Source organism: Pristiophorus japonicus, chromosome 9 (genome assembly GCF_044704955.1).
Source record: "Pristiophorus japonicus isolate sPriJap1 chromosome 9, sPriJap1.hap1, whole genome shotgun sequence".
Classification (NCBI taxonomy): domain Eukaryota; kingdom Metazoa; phylum Chordata; class Chondrichthyes; family Pristiophoridae; genus Pristiophorus; species Pristiophorus japonicus.
In genome coordinates this window covers 37,396,534-37,411,841 of record NC_091985.1, presented here as the reverse complement: position 1 = coordinate 37,411,841, position 15,308 = coordinate 37,396,534, and the positions used below count along the sequence as shown (strand labels likewise).

General features: G+C 56.6%; 1 protein-coding gene across 5 annotated transcripts in view; it reads left to right on the top strand.

Moving 5' to 3' along the window:
- The window catches only part of mtr (5-methyltetrahydrofolate-homocysteine methyltransferase), a 119,578-nt gene that overhangs the window by 70,679 nt on the left and 33,591 nt on the right, over positions 1-15,308 (top strand). For all 5 annotated transcript variants that reach the window (XM_070889288.1, XM_070889287.1, XM_070889292.1 and 2 more), the window contains 5 exons: positions 642-758; positions 1,048-1,188; positions 2,622-2,711; positions 2,792-2,944; positions 3,693-3,800. In XM_070889288.1, coding sequence (XP_070745389.1) covers positions 642-758; positions 1,048-1,188; positions 2,622-2,711; positions 2,792-2,944; positions 3,693-3,800 — 609 coding nt within the window. The remainder of the gene's footprint in view (positions 1-641; positions 759-1,047; positions 1,189-2,621; positions 2,712-2,791; positions 2,945-3,692; positions 3,801-15,308) is intronic.

The following is a 15,308-nucleotide window of genomic DNA, read 5'->3' as shown; positions in this document are numbered from 1 at the left end:
ACGATAATACTTTAATATCTTACTGACAGGAATAATGTTTGGTATTATTCCATTGATGCAAATTAAGTTTGAACATTGACCTCATAACAAAGTCATGAAAGGAAAACTTCATCCTTCACTCTTTGTTAAAACCAAGTGAGTCATCACAAATAATACCGCAGTCTTTTATGGATCTGTAAAACCTGATAGTGCCAAGAATTATCTATTTCAGTATGTGCTTGCAACATTGGCTTTGCTTAGATAACTTTGTGCCTGTTTTCAGTGTGTGTGAGATGTACCAAGTAACCATTTTGATTCATCTAATTATCCCATTTCAGACTTAAATCCATTGTTCTCTCTTTCACCTTTCTTCCCTTATAGAGACTGATGAACTGTGCACGCCATTCTTTCCAATGTCTGAACAAGTGGATTGCATCGATCTATCCCTGATACACGATCTATTCCATCATATCATTTTGCCTTTCTTGATCTATACTTTTAACTTTTTCCAGACAGTAACGGTCCATTGGCATTCCTCATGAGTCACTAATAATGTGTTCAGTGTGTCAGTCTTTTCATTATAATCTATCTCATCACTTCTCTTCACAGACTAACGTTAGTCATTGATTTTTACATTGACCTTTTGTCCTCTTTTTAAATAGGGAAAGCTACCTGGAGCCAGAATAAGTGGAGGTCTTTCTAATTTGTCCTTCTCATTTCGAGGAATGGAGGCAATCCGTGAAGCCATGCATAGCGTGTTCCTTTACCATGCTATAAAGGTAGAGAATGAATATTTTCAGATAACCTTTCAAGTACATCGATTCCATCAGTATAGATAGTAATATCAACAATAACCATCTTTAAATATAATATGTGGTTGGAGTTTGACCGTCTAGTCAGAACTGTAGTGACCGTTAATATACCATTAATGTATAGCATAGGCCAGTTCCTGACCAATAGAATATCTAAATGGATAGCAGTTCAGTGTACTTGTTGAATTGTATTTCATTATAGCAATTTCTCACTCCACATCTGCTGCAACATCTGTAATAAGTCTCCTCTCCTTAGGCAGGGCTGGATATGGGAATTGTGAATGCAGGAAATCTGCCTGTTTATGATGACATCGACAAAGAACTTCTGGAGCTGTGTGAGAATTTGATCTGGAACAAAGACCCTGAAGCTACAGAGAAATTGTTGCAATATGCACAGGTAAGCACATTGAAAGTAAACCATTGAATGATGCTGGCTGCCATGAAAGTGGTTGCTCTTCCATGAATTACCAATCTGCGATATGCATTTTGATGTTGTATACTTTATAGCAACAACAACTTGCATTTATATAGCATCTTTAAAGAAGAATACATCCAAAGGCGCTGTACAAAAGTTTACTCAAACAAAAATTGACACACAGCCAAAAGAGTAGATCTATAGAGTGATTAAATGATTGGTTAAAGAGGTGGGTTTTAAGGAGGAGAGAGAGGTGGAAGGGAGGTAAGTTGAGTTTAGGGCCTAGGCAGCAGAAGGCATGGCTATCAATGGTGGGGCACAGGGAGTGAGGGGAGGCAGATAAACAAGAGGCCAGAGTTGGAGGAACACAGAGTTCTCAGAGGGTTGTAGGGCTGGAGGAGGATACAAAGATAGGGAGGGGCGAGGCTATGAAGGTATTTGAACACAAGGATTTGAATTTGAAAGATAAAGCATTGGGGAACCGGAAGTCAATGCCTGTCATCAAGGATGGTGGTGAAAGGTGAGTCGGGGGGGGGGGGGGGAAATCCCAGGCCTATTTGACACATGTGTCTCTCTCAAGGCCCCATTAAAGAGGCAGGCTGGCCATTCAGTCAACAGCATTCTGAAATATTTCAGAACAGCGTGGCTCAGGCATCAGAGTTTAGAGCTTATAGAGAATTGATTTAGTTCCAATCTTCCATTGGCAGATGTGTTGTCTTGGATTAACTCACCCCCAAAGAGACCCTGCTTACAAAAAAACAGTTTATAATTGAAATGGTTGTGACAGTATTTACTATGCCAATAACAAATGAGCTTGTAAAGATTTGCATATTTTAGGCTGATTATAAGTAGGTTTGAGACTAATTAGGTTTCTTTGGAAGTTTATTTTCTGAGTGAAACTATTGTATATTTTTTAAAGATTTTTATTGAAAACCTGATTAAAATATATAAACCTGCAGACTTTTTAAAACCTGTATGATGTTTGCACATTACTAAAATACCCAGTAAACTCTCTCTCTATTGTAAGCATCTACTTGATTATATTAAACAGCCTCCTGATATGAATGGCAGGTTAAAATCACACTGTATTAGATTTGGAGAACAAAAATTACCTTGGAGAGGACTCAATAGCTGCAATGCCGCTGCTTAATTTCTAACACTGGAACAAATTTGTATCTTAGTGCTGATCAGTTTTATCAGTTTGCCTCTTGAGAAATTTTATCCAGGTCATTTCCAGCCTTTCTGAATAAATGAGAGTTCCGTCCTAGTTCCTGCATTAGGTACAATTAATCTTACAGGTACAATTAATCTTACCCAATAAAATACAGACTGTAATCTTAAACGTATCCTCAAAAACCACCTGCAAATACTGATTTACTGTGTCTTGACAATCTACTGTGGCCCTTTGTTTTCAGAATCATACCACGGGTGGAAAAAAAGTGATACACACTGATGAATGGAGGAACGATACTGTTGAGGAACGTCTCGAGTATGCCCTAATTAAGGTAAATGCTTCAATCTATCTATTTGTGTCTTTTCTATTTGTCTTTGCTACATGAATTCAAATTCTGTCCCTGTTCTTCAGGGTATAGAAAAATATGTAGTAGAAGATACAACAGAAGCAAGAGCCAATCAGAAGAAGTACCCTAGGCCCCTGCATATAATCGAAGGACCTCTGATGAATGGAATGAAAGTTGTGGGAGAATTATTTGGAACAGGAAAGATGTTTCTTCCACAGGTAGGACTGAAATAAGCTACCTCGCTATATAAAGAGGCAAAATGTATTTACGACGCCAAATGACTTGTACTTCTATTTTAATATTTAATCTTGGGATGCTGGGAGGGGTGCTGCTCTTGGCCTCAGTGTATCTGGGTTAGGGAAGGAAACATTCAGTTTCCACTCCTGTTCACTATTCATTGAGGTCTACTGGAAGTGTGAGTGGGTAGAGGACAAGATCAAGCTTGTTTGATCGCATGAAGAACGATGACTACACCAAGGTACCAAAGGATGCCAGTGTCTGTGGAACCATACCCCAGCAGAAGTCATTACCTCAGAAGAGATGAGATGAGAAAATGATCAAAAACAAAAGATAAGGTGGAGTTGAGGTAGATGATCAGCCATGATCTTATTGAATGGTGGAGTGGGCTTGAGGGACTGAATAGTCTACTACTCCTCCTGTTTCTTAGGTTCTTTAAACCATAATCTTGCATCTCGTACAGAGGACAATTTTGAACATTTAACTGTTATTTTAATTAGATACAAAGTTCGTTTGCAAATGTAACATTTTCCATAATAGTTCCTTCCTTGTTCTGTCTCTTTAAAGTAGTCAAGTCAAAATTTTTGAAGAGGAGACTTCAAATGTCAAAACCGAGCTGCGATTGCTTGCAAAACATGCCTGATTTTCAATTAAATTTGTGAAATATCCAAATGGAGGGATTTTGCATATTTCAATGTTTTGTGAATAAAATCTGCTTTGTATCAACAGGTTATTAAATCTGCCCGTGTAATGAAGAAAGCTGTAGCTTATCTTATCCCCTTTATGGAGAAGGAGAGAGAGGAAAGCTTGGCACAGTCAGGCCATTCAGAAGAAATCGTAAGTTATCGTATCTCTTACTGGGATTGGGGATGCTTAAGGCTTTTTTAAAAAAGTGACTTTAAATACCTTGCATTTAAATTTGAATTGTACGGATTTAATTTTCTTACACACCTTTCTTAAAAGCAACATAATGCGGATGCAGGAAATATCAAATAAAAACAGAAAATGCTGGAAGTACTCAGCAGGTACTATGGAGAGAGAAACAGAGTTAACATTTCAAGTTGATGGTCATTGAGCTGAAATGTTAACTGTTTCTCTCTCCATAGATGCTGACTGACCTGAGTATTTCCAGCATTTTCTGTTTATATTTCCTATTTTAAATGCCCTTTAAGATATAAATGCCAATGAGTTTTGCCACCATTCTCTGGCTGAGACAGGAGACTGGTAACATGCTCACAAACCCCCGGTGACGATGCTGTTTGGGTGGGGGAGGAGAGTAAGTTGTCTCATTCTATGGATTCATAGAATCATAGATTAGTACAGCACAGAAGGAGCCCATTCGGTCCATCAAGTCTGCACTGGCTCTTTTGAAGAGCAAATCCAGTTAGACCCATCCCCATCCGGCTCTTTCCCCAGATCACTGTAATTCCTTCTGTGTCAAGTATTTATCCAATTTGCTTTTGAAGGCTACTACTAAATCTGTTTCCACCACCCTATCAGGCAGTGCATTCCAAATCCTAAACACTCATTTTCCTTCTAATCAGTACCCATGAGAGGGCTGAAAAGCAAGTCCACTTTTCTTTTCACCTTTACTCTGCTGTTTAACTGAGATAGAAAACTTCCTGTTTGGGAAGTCACAGATACAGAACTGTATCTTACTACTTTTCTTTTGTGTTGTGCAAGCTTTAAAGGAGTGATTATTTGCAATGACTTTTTTGTGTCCATTCGCGCATGTTCGCCTTGGACTCCTCCCCCTATTTGCGCATGCACACTCGATCCGGTCGCGTATGCGCAGTGCAATATATGGGGAAACCAGAAGTGCGGCTCAACCACGATTCGCATGGAGCTCATTGCCACTGGAACTACTTCTGGGGTTTTTGGATTATCTCCAGGCTTTTGCCTAGAATATTGCTGTGATTATGTACACAAACATTTTCACGGCCTTCTGTGGGAGAGAAAGACTGGGGTCGGAGAGAGAGAAAGACTGGGGGCAGAGAGAGAGAGAGAGAAAAAGACTGGAGGCAGAGAGAGAGAGAGAAACTGGGGGCAGAGAGAGAGAGAGAAAGACTGGGGGCAGAAAGAGAGAAAGAAAGAAAGACTGGGGGCAGAGAGAGAGAGAAAGACTGGGGGCAGAGAGAGAGAAAGACTGGGGGCAGAAAGAGAGAAAGAAAGAAAGACTGGGGGCAGAGAGAGAGAAAGAGAGAGAGACTGGGGGCAGAGAGAGAGAGAGCGCGAGACTGGGGGCAGAGAGAGAGAGAGAGCGAGACTGGGGGCAGAGAGAGAGAGAGCGAGACTGGGGGCAGAGAGAGAGAGAGCGAGACTGGGGGCAGAGAGAGAGGGAGAGAGACTGGGGGCAGAGAGAGAGAGACTGGGGGCAGAGAGAGAGAGACTGGGGGCAGAGAGAGAGAGAGACTGGGGGCAGAGAGAGAGAGAGACAGAGGGGGGCAGAGAGAGAGAGAGACTGGGGGCAGAGAGAGAGAGACTGGGGGCGAGACTGGGGGCAGAGAGAGAGCGAGACTGGGAGACTGGGGGCAGAGAGAGAGAGAGAGAGAGAGAGCGAGACGGGGCAGAGAGAGAGAGCGAGACTAGGGGCAGAGAGAGAGCGAGACTGGGAGACTGGGGGGAGAGAGAGAGCGAGACGGGGCAGAGAGAGAGAGAGCGAGACTGGGGGCAGAGAGAGAGAGAGCGAGACTGGGGGCAGAGAGAGAGAGAGCGAGACTGGGGGCAGAGAGAGAGAGAGCGAGACTGGGGGCAGAGAGAGAGAGAGCGAGACTGGGGGCAGAGAGAGAGAGAGCGAGACTGGGGGCAGAGAGAGAGAGAGCGAGACTGGGGGCAGAGAGAGAGAGAGCGAGACTGGGGGCAGAGAGAGAGAGAGCGAGACTGGGGGCAGCGAGAGAGAGAGCGAGACTGGGGGCAGCGAGAGAGAGAGACTGGGGGCAGAGAGAGAGAGAGACTGGGGGCAGAGAGAGAGAGAGACTGGGGGCAGAGAGAGAGAGAGACTGGGGGCAGAGAGAGAGAGAGACTGGGGGCAGCGAGAGAGAGAGACTGGGGGCAGAGAGAGAGAGAGAGAGACTGGGGGCAGAGAGAGAGAGAGCGAGACTGGGGGCAGAGAGAGAGAGAGCGAGACTGGGGGCAGAGAGGGGGAGAGAGAGAGAGTGGGGGCGCAGAGAGAGAGAGTGAGAGCGCAGAGAGAGAGAGAGAGAGTGAGAGCGCAGAGAGAGAGAGAGAGAGAGAGTGGGGGCAGAGATTGAGAGAGCGAGAGAGCGAGACTGGGGGCAGAGCGAGAGAGAGAGAGCGAGACTGGGGGCAGAGAGGGGGAGAGAGAGAGTGAGACTGGGGGCAGAGAGGGGGAGAGAGAGAGTGGGGGCGCAGAGAGAGAGAGAGTAAGGGCAGAGAGAGAGAGAGTGGGAGCAGAGATTGAGAGAGCGAGAGAGCGAGACTGGGGGCAGAGAGAGAGAGAGAGACTGGGGGCAGAGAGAGAGAGAGACTGGGGGCAGAGAGAGAGAGAGAGAGAGAGACTGGGGGCAGAGAGAGAGAGAGAGAGAGAGAGAGACTGGGGGCAGAGAGAGAGAGAGAGAGACTGGGGGCAGAGAGAGAGAGAGAGAGAGACTGGGGGCAGAGAGAGAGAGAGAGAGACTGGGGGCAGAGAGCGAGACTGGGGGCAGAGAGAGAGAGCGAGACAGACTGGGGGGAAGAGAGAGAGAGAGACTGGGGGGGGCAGAGAGAGAGAGAGACTGGGGGGGGCAGAGAGAGAGAGAGAGACTGGGGGCGGAGAGAGAGAGAGACTGGGGGCAGAGAGAGAGAGAGCGAGACTGGGGGCAGAGAGAGAGAGAGCGAGACTGGGGGCAGAGAGAGAGGGAGTGAGACTGGGGGCAGAGAGAGAGCGAGACTGGGAGACTGGGGGGAGAGAGAGAGCGAGACGGGGCAGAGAGAGAGAGAGAGAAAGCGAGACTGGGGGCAAAGAGAGAGAGAGTGGGGGCAGAGAGAGAGAGAGAGAGAGAGTGGGGGCAGAGAGAGAGAGAGCGAGACTAGGGGCAGAGAGAGAGAGAGAGAGCGAGACTGGGGGCAGAGAGAGAGAGCGAGACTGGGGGCAGAGAGAGAGAGAGCGAGACTGGGGGCAGAGAGCGAGAGAGCGAGACTGGGGGCAGAGAGCGAGAGAGCGAGACTGGGGGCAGAGAGCGAGAGAGCGAGACTGGGGGCAGCGAGAGAGCGAGACTGGGGGCAGCGAGAGAGCGAGACTGGGGGCAGCGAGAGAGAGAGACTGGGGGCAGCGAGAGAGAGAGACTGGGGGCAGCGAGAGAGAGAGACTGGGGGCAGCGAGAGAGAGAGACTGGGGGCAGAGAGAGAGCGAGACTGGGGGCAGAGAGAGAGCGAGACTGGGGGCAGAGAGAGAGCGAGACTGGGGGCAGATAGAGAGAGAGACTGGGGGCAGAGAGAGAGAGCGCGAGACTGGGGGCAGAGAGGGGGAGAGAGAGAGTGGGGGCGCAGAGAGGGGGAGAGAGTGAGAGCGCAGAGAGAGAGAGAGTGGGGGCAGAGATTGAGAGAGAGAGTGGGGGCAGAGAGAGAGAGAGAGTGGGGGCAGAGAGAGAGAGAGACTGGGGGCAGAGAGAGAGAGAGAGAGACTGGGGGCAGAGAGAGAGAGACTGGGGGCAGAGAGAGAGAGAGAGAGAGACTGGGGGCAGAGAGAGAGAGAGAGAGAGACTGGGGGCAGAGAGAGAGAGAGAGAGAGAGAGACTGGGGGCAGAGAGAGAGAGAGACTGGGGGCAGAGAGAGAGAGAGACTGGGGGCAGAGAGAGAGAGAGACTGGGGGCAGAGAGAGAGAGAGACTGGGGGCAGAGAGAGAGAGAGACTGGGGGCAGAGAGAGAGAGAGACTGGGGGCAGAGAGAGAGAGAGACTGGGGGCAGAGAGAGAGAGAGACTGGGGGCAGAGAGAGAGAGAGACTGGGGGCAGAGAGAGAGAGAGACTGGGGGCAGAGAGAGAGAGAGACTGGGGGCAGAGAGAGAGAGAGAGAGACTGGGGGCAGAGAGAGAGAGAGCGAGACTGGGGGCAGAGAGAGAGAGAGCGAGACTGGGGGCAGAGAGAGAGAGAGCGAGACTGGGGGCAGAGAGAGAGAGAGCGAGACTGGGGGCAGAGAGGGGGAGAGAGAGAGAGTGGGGGCGCAGAGAGAGAGAGAGAGAGAACGAGAGAGAGAGAGTGAGAGCGCAGAGAGAGAGAGAGAGAGAGAGTGGGGGCAGAGATTGAGAGAGAGAGAGCGAGACTGGGGGCAGAGAGGGGGAGAGAGAGAGTGAGACTGGGGGCAGAGAGGGGGAGAGAGAGAGTGGGGGCGCAGAGAGAGAGAGTGGGGGCAGAGATTGAGAGAGCGAGAGAGAGCGAGACTGGGGGCAGAGAGAGAGAGAGAGAGAGACTGGGGGCAGAGAGAGAGAGAGAGAGAGACTGGGGGCAGAGAGAGAGAGAGAGACTGGGGGCAGAGAGAGAGAGACTGGGGGCAGAGGGGGGCAGAGAGAGAGAGCGAGACTGGGGGCAGAGAGAGAGAGAGCGAGACTGGGGGCAGAGAGAGAAGGAGCGAGACTGGGGGCAGAGAGAGAGGGAGCGAGACTGGGGGCAGAGAGAGAGGGAGCGAGACTGGGGGCAGAGAGAGAGGGAGCGAGACTGGGGGCAGAGAGAGAGGGAGCGAGACTGGGGGCAGAGAGAGAGGGAGCGAGACTGGGGGCAGAGAGAGAGGGAGCGAGACTGGGGGCAGAGAGAGAGGGAGCGAGACTGGGGGCAGAGAGAGCGAGACTGGGGGCAGAGAGAGCGAGACTGGGGGCAGAGAGAGCGAGACTGGGGGCAGAGAGAGCGAGACTGGGGGCAGAGAGAGAGGGAGCGAGACTGGGGGCAGAGAGAGCGAGACTGGGGGCAGAGAGAGCGAGACTGGGGGCAGAGAGAGCGAGACTGGGGGCAGAGAGAGCGAGACTGGGGGCAGAGAGAGCGAGACTGGGGGCAGAGAGAGCGAGACTGGGGGCAGAGAGAGCGAGACTGGGGGCAGAGAGAGCGAGACTGGGGGCAGAGAGAGCGAGACTGGGGGCAGAGAGAGCGAGACTGGGGGCAGAGAGAGAGCGAGACTGGGGGCAGAGAGAGAGCGAGACTGGGGGCAGAGAGAGAGCGAGACTGGGGGCAGAGAGAGAGCGAGACTGGGGGCAGAGAGAGAGCGAGACTGGGGGCAGAGAGAGAGCGAGACTGGGGGCAGAGAGAGAGCGAGACTGGGGGCAGAGAGAGAGCGAGACTGGGGGCAGAGAGAGAGCGAGACTGGGGGCAGAGAGAGAGCGAGACTGGGGGCAGAGAGAGAGCGAGACTGGGGGCAGAGAGAGAGCGAGACTGGGGGCAGAGAGAGAGCGAGACTGGGGGCAGAGAGAGAGCGAGACTGGGGGCAGAGAGAGAGCGAGACTGGGGGCAGAGAGAGAGCAGAGAGAGAGCGAGACTGGGGGCAGAGAGAGAGCGAGACTGGGGGCAGAGAGAGAGCGAGACTGGGGGCAGAGAGAGAGCGAGACTGGGGGCAGAGAGAGAGAGAGCGAGACTGGGGGCAGAGAGAGAGAGAGAGAGACTGGGGGCAGAGAGCGAGACTGGGGGCAGAGAGAGAGAGCGAGACAGACTGGGGGGAAGAGAGAGAGAGAGACTGGGGGGGGGCAGAGAGAGAGAGAGAGACTGGGGGGGGCGGAGAGAGAGAGACTGGGGGCAGAGAGAGAGAGAGAGAGAGAGACTGGGGGCAGAGAGAGAGAGAGAGAGAGAGAGAGAGAGACTGGGGGCAGAGAGAGAGAGACTGGGGGCAGAGGGGGGCAGAGAGAGAGAGAGCGAGACTGGGGGCAGAGAGAGAGGGAGCGAGACTGGGGGCAGAGAGAGAGGGAGCGAGACTGGGGGCAGAGAGAGAGGGAGCGAGACTGGGGGCAGAGAGAGAGGGAGCGAGACTGGGGGCAGAGAGAGAGGGAGCGAGACTGGGGGCAGAGAGAGAGGGAGCGAGACTGGGGGCAGAGAGAGAGGGAGCGAGACTGGGGGCAGAGAGAGAGGGAGCGAGACTGGGGGCAGAGAGAGAGCGAGACTGGGGGCAGAGAGAGAGCGAGACTGGGGGCAGAGAGAGAGCGAGACTGGGGGCAGAGAGAGAGAGACTGGGGGCAGAGAGAGAGAGAGAGAGAGAGACTGGGGGCAGAGAGAGAGAGAGAGAGAGACTGGGGGCAGAGAGCGAGACTGGGAGCAGAGAGAGAGAGCGAGACAGACTGGGGGGAAGAGAGAGAGAGAGAGAGACTGGGGGGGGCAGAGAGAGAGAGAGAGACTGGGGGGGGCGGAGAGAGAGAGAGACTGGGGGCAGAGAGAGAGAGAGAGAGAGAGACTGGGGGCAGAGAGAGAGAGAGAGAGAGAGAGACTGGGGGCAGAGAGAGAGAGACTGGGGGCAGAGGGGGGCAGAGAGAGAGAGAGCGAGACTGGGGGCAGAGAGAGAGGGAGCGAGACTGGGGGCAGAGAGAGAGGGAGCGAGACTGGGGGCAGAGAGAGAGGGAGCGAGACTGGGGGCAGAGAGAGAGGGAGCGAGACTGGGGGCAGAGAGAGAGAGACTGGGGGCAGAGAGAGAGAGAGAGAGACTGGGGGCAGAGAGAGAGAGAGAGAGAGAGACTGGGGGCAGAGAGAGAGAGAGAGAGAGAGAGACTGGGGGCAGAGAGAGAGAGCGAGACTGGGGGCAGAGAGAGAGCGAGACTGGGGGCAGAGAGAGAGCGAGACTGGGGGCAGAGAGAGAGCGAGACTGGGGGCAGAGAGAGAGCGAGACTGGGGGCAGAGAGAGAGCGAGACTGGGGGCAGAGAGCGAGCGAGACTGGGGGCAGAGAGCGAGCGAGACTGGGGGCAGAGAGCGAGCGAGACTGGGGGCAGAGAGCGAGCGAGACTGGGGGCAGAGAGCGAGCGAGACTGGGGGCAGAGAGCGAGCGAGACTGGGGGCAGAGAGCGAGCGAGACTGGGGGCAGAGAGCGAGCGAGACTGGGGGCAGAGAGCGAGCGAGACTGGGGGCAGAGAGCGAGCGAGACTGGGGGCAGAGAGCGAGCGCGACTGGGGGCAGAGAGCGAGCGCGACTGGGGGCAGAGAGCGAGCGCGACTGGGGGCAGAGAGCGAGCGCGACTGGGGGCAGAGAGCGAGCGCGACTGGGGGCAGAGAGCGAGCGCGACTGGGGGCAGAGAGCGAGCGCGACTGGGGGCAGAGAGCGAGCGCGACTGGGGGCAGAGAGCGAGCGCGACTGGGGGCAGAGAGCGAGCGCGACTGGGGGCAGAGAGCGAGCGCGACTGGGGGCAGAGAGCGAGCGCGACTGGGGGCAGAGAGCGAGCGCGACTGGGGGCAGAGAGCGAGCGCGACTGGGGGCAGAGAGCGAGCGCGACTGGGGGCAGAGAGCGAGCGCGACTGGGGGCAGAGAGCGAGCGCGACTGGGGGCAGAGAGCGAGCGCGACTGGGGGCAGAGAGCGAGCGCGACTGGGGGCAGAGAGCGAGCGCGACTGGGGGCAGAGAGCGAGCGCGACTGGGGGCAGAGAGCGAGCGCGACTGGGGGCAGAGAGCGAGCGCGACTGGGGGCAGAGAGCGAGCGCGACTGGGGGCAGAGAGCGAGCGCGACTGGGGGCAGAGAGCGAGCGCGACTGGGGGCAGAGAGCGAGCGCGACTGGGGGCAGAGAGCGAGCGCGACTGGGGGCAGAGAGCGAGCGCGACTGGGGGCAGAGAGCGAGCGCGACTGGGGGCAGAGAGCGAGCGCGACTGGGGGCAGAGAGCGAGCGCGACTGGGGGCAGAGAGCGAGCGCGACTGGGGGCAGAGAGCGAGCGCGACTGGGGGCAGAGAGCGAGCGCGACTGGGGGCAGAGAGCGAGCGCGACTGGGGGCAGAGAGCGAGCGCGACTGGGGGCAGAGAGCGAGCGCGACTGGGGGCAGAGAGCGAGCGCGACTGGGGGCAGAGAGCGAGCGAGACTGGGGGCAGAGAGCGAGCGAGACTGGGGGCAGAGAGCGAGCGAGACTGGGGGCAGAGAGCGAGCGAGACTGGGGGCAGAGAGCGAGCGAGACTGGGGGCAGAGAGCGAGCGAGACTGGGGGCAGAGAGCGAGCGAGACTGGGGGCAGAGAGCGAGCGCGACTGGGGGCAGAGAGCGAGCGCGACTGGGGGCAGAGAGCGAGCGCGACTGGGGGCAGAGAGCGAGCGCGACTGGGGGCAGAGAGCGAGCGCGACTGGGGGCAGAGAGCGAGCGCGACTGGGGGCAGAGAGCGAGCGCGACTGGGGGCAGAGAGCGAGCGCGACTGGGGGCAGAGAGCGAGCGCGACTGGGGGCAGAGAGCGAGCGCGACTGGGGGCAGAGAGCGAGCGCGACTGGGGGCAGAGAGCGAGCGCGACTGGGGGCAGAGAGCGAGCGCGACTGGGGGCAGAGAGCGAGCGAGACTGGGGGCAGAGAGCGAGCGAGACTGGGGGCAAAAAGAGAGAGAGAGAGAGCGAGACTGGGGGCAGAGAGTTAGAGAGAGCGAGAGAGACTGGGGGCAGAGAGAGAGAGAGAGAGCGAGACTGGGGGCAGAGAGAGAGAATGAGACTGGGGTCAGAGAGAGAGCGAGAGAGAGAGTGGGGGCAGAGAGAGAGAGCGAGACTGGGGGCAGAGAGCGAGCGCGACTGGGGGCAGAGAGCGAGCGCGACTGGGGGCAGAGAGCGAGCGCGACTGGGGGCAGAGAGCGAGCGCGACTGGGGGCAGAGAGCGAGCGAGACTGGGGGCAGAGAGCGAGCGAGACTGGGGGCAGAGAGCGAGCGAGACTGGGGGCAGAGAGCGAGCGAGACTGGGGGCAGAGAGCGAGCGAGACTGGGGGCAGAGAGCGAGCGAGACTGGGGGCAGAGAGCGAGCGAGACTGGGGGCAGAGAGCGAGCGAGACTGGGGGCAGAGAGCGAGCGAGACTGGGGGCAGAGAGCGAGCGAGACTGGGGGCAGAGAGCGAGCGAGACTGGGGGCAGAGAGCGAGCGAGACTGGGGGCAGAGAGCGAGCGAGACTGGGGGCAAAAAGAGAGAGAGAGAGAGCGAGACTGGGGGCAGAGAGTTAGAGAGAGCGAGAGAGACTGGGGGCAGAGAGAGAGAGAGAGAGCGAGACTGGGGGCAGAGAGAGAGAGAGAGCGAGACTGGGGGCAGAGAGAGAGAGCGAGACTGGGGTCAGAGAGAGAGCGAGAGAGAGAGTGGGGGCAGAGAGAGAGAGTGGGGGCAGAGAGAGAGAGAGAGACTGGGGGCAGAGAGCGAGCGAGACTGGGGGCAGAGAGCGAGCGAGACTGGGGGCAGAGAGCGAGCGAGACTGGGGGCAGAGAGCGAGCGAGACTGGGGGCAGAGAGCGAGCGAGACTGGGGGCAGAGAGCGAGCGAGACTGGGGGCAGAGAGCGAGCGAGACTGGGGGCAGAGAGCGAGCGAGACTGGGGGCAGAGAGCGAGCGAGACTGGGGGCAGAGAGCGAGCGAGACTGGGGGCAGAGAGCGAGCGAGACTGGGGGCAGAGAGCGAGCGAGACTGGGGGCAGAGAGCGAGCGAGACTGGGGGCAGAGAGCGAGACTGGGGGCAGAGAGAGAGAGAGAGCGAGACTGGGGGCAGAGAGAGAGAGAGAGCGAGACTGGGGGCAGAGAGAGAGAGAGAGCGAGACTGGGGGCAGAGAGAGAGAGCGAGACTGGGGGCAGAGAGAGAGCGAGAGAGAGAGTGGGGGCAGAGAGAGAGAGTGGGGGCAGAGAGAGAGAGAGAGAGAGTGGGGGCAGAGAGAGAGAGTGGGGGCAGAGAGAGAGAGAGAGACTGGGTCAGAGAGAGAGCGAGACAGAGGGGGGCAGAGAGAGCGAGACTGGGGGCAGAGAGAGAACGAGACTGGGGGCAAAAAGAGAGAGAGGGAGAGCGAGACTGGGGGCAGAGAGAGAGAGAGCGAGATTGGGGGCAGAGAGAGAGAGAGAGAGAGAGAGCGAGACTGGGGGCAGAGAGAGAGGGAGCGAGACTGGGGGCAGAGAGAGAGGGAGCGAGACTGGGGGCAGAGAGAGAGGGAGCGAGACTGGGGGCAGAGAGAGAGGGAGCGAGACTGGGGGCAGAGAGAGAGGGAGCGAGACTGGGGGCAGAGAGAGAGGGAGCGAGACTGGGGGCAGAGAGAGAGGGAGCGAGACTGGGGGCAGAGAGAGAGGGAGCGAGACTGGGGGCAGAGAGAGAGGGAGCGAGACTGGGGGCAGAGAGAGAGCGAGACTGGGGGCAGAGAGAGAGCGAGACTGGGGGCAGAGAGAGAGAGACTGGGGGCAGAGAGAGAGAGAGAGAGAGAGACTGGGGGCAGAGAGAGAGAGAGAGAGAGACTGGGGGCAGAGAGCGAGACTGGGAGCAGAGAGAGAGAGCGAGACAGACTGGGGGGAAGAGAGAGAGAGAGAGAGACTGGGGGGGGCAGAGAGAGAGAGAGAGACTGGGGGGGCGGAGAGAGAGAGAGACTGGGGGCAGAGAGAGAGAGAGAGAGAGAGACTGGGGGCAGAGAGAGAGAGAGAGAGAGAGAGACTGGGGGCAGAGAGAGAGAGACTGGGGGCAGAGGGGGGCAGAGAGAGAGAGAGCGAGACTGGGGGCAGAGAGAGAGGGAGCGAGACTGGGGGCAGAGAGAGAGGGAGCGAGACTGGGGGCAGAGAGAGAGGGAGCGAGACTGGGGGCAGAGAGAGAGAGACTGGGGGCAGAGAGAGAGAGAGAGAGAGACTGGGGGCAGAGAGAGAGAGAGAGAGAGAGACTGGGGGCAGAGAGAGAGAGAGAGAGAGAGAGACTGGGGGCAGAGAGAGAGAGCGAGACTGGGGGCAGAGAGAGAGCGAGACTGGGGGCAGAGAGAGAGCGAGACTGGGGGCAGAGAGAGAGCGAGACTGGGGGCAGAGAGCGAGCGAGACTGGGGGCAGAGAGCGAGCGAGACTGGGGGCAGAGAGCGAGCGAGACTGGGGGCAGAGAGCGAGCGAGACTGGGGGCAGAGAGCGAGCGAGACTGGGGGCAGAGAGCGAGCGAGACTGGGGGCAGAGAGCGAGCGAGACTGGGGGCAGAGAGCGAGCGAGACTGGGGGCAGAGAGCGAGCGAGACTGGGGGCAGAGAGCGAGCGAGACTGGGGGCAGAGAGCGAGCGAGACTGGGGGCAGAGAGCGAGCGAGACTGGGGGCAGAGAGCGAGCGAGACTGGGGGCAGAGAGCGAGCGCGACTGGGGGCAGAGAGCGAGCGCGACTGGGGGCAGAGAGCGAGCGCGACTGGGGGCAGAGAGCGAGCGCGACTGGGGGCAGAGAGCGAGCGCGACTGGGGGCAGAGAGCGAGCGCGACTGGGGGCAGAGAGCGAGCGCGACTGGGGGCAGAGAGCGAGCGAGAC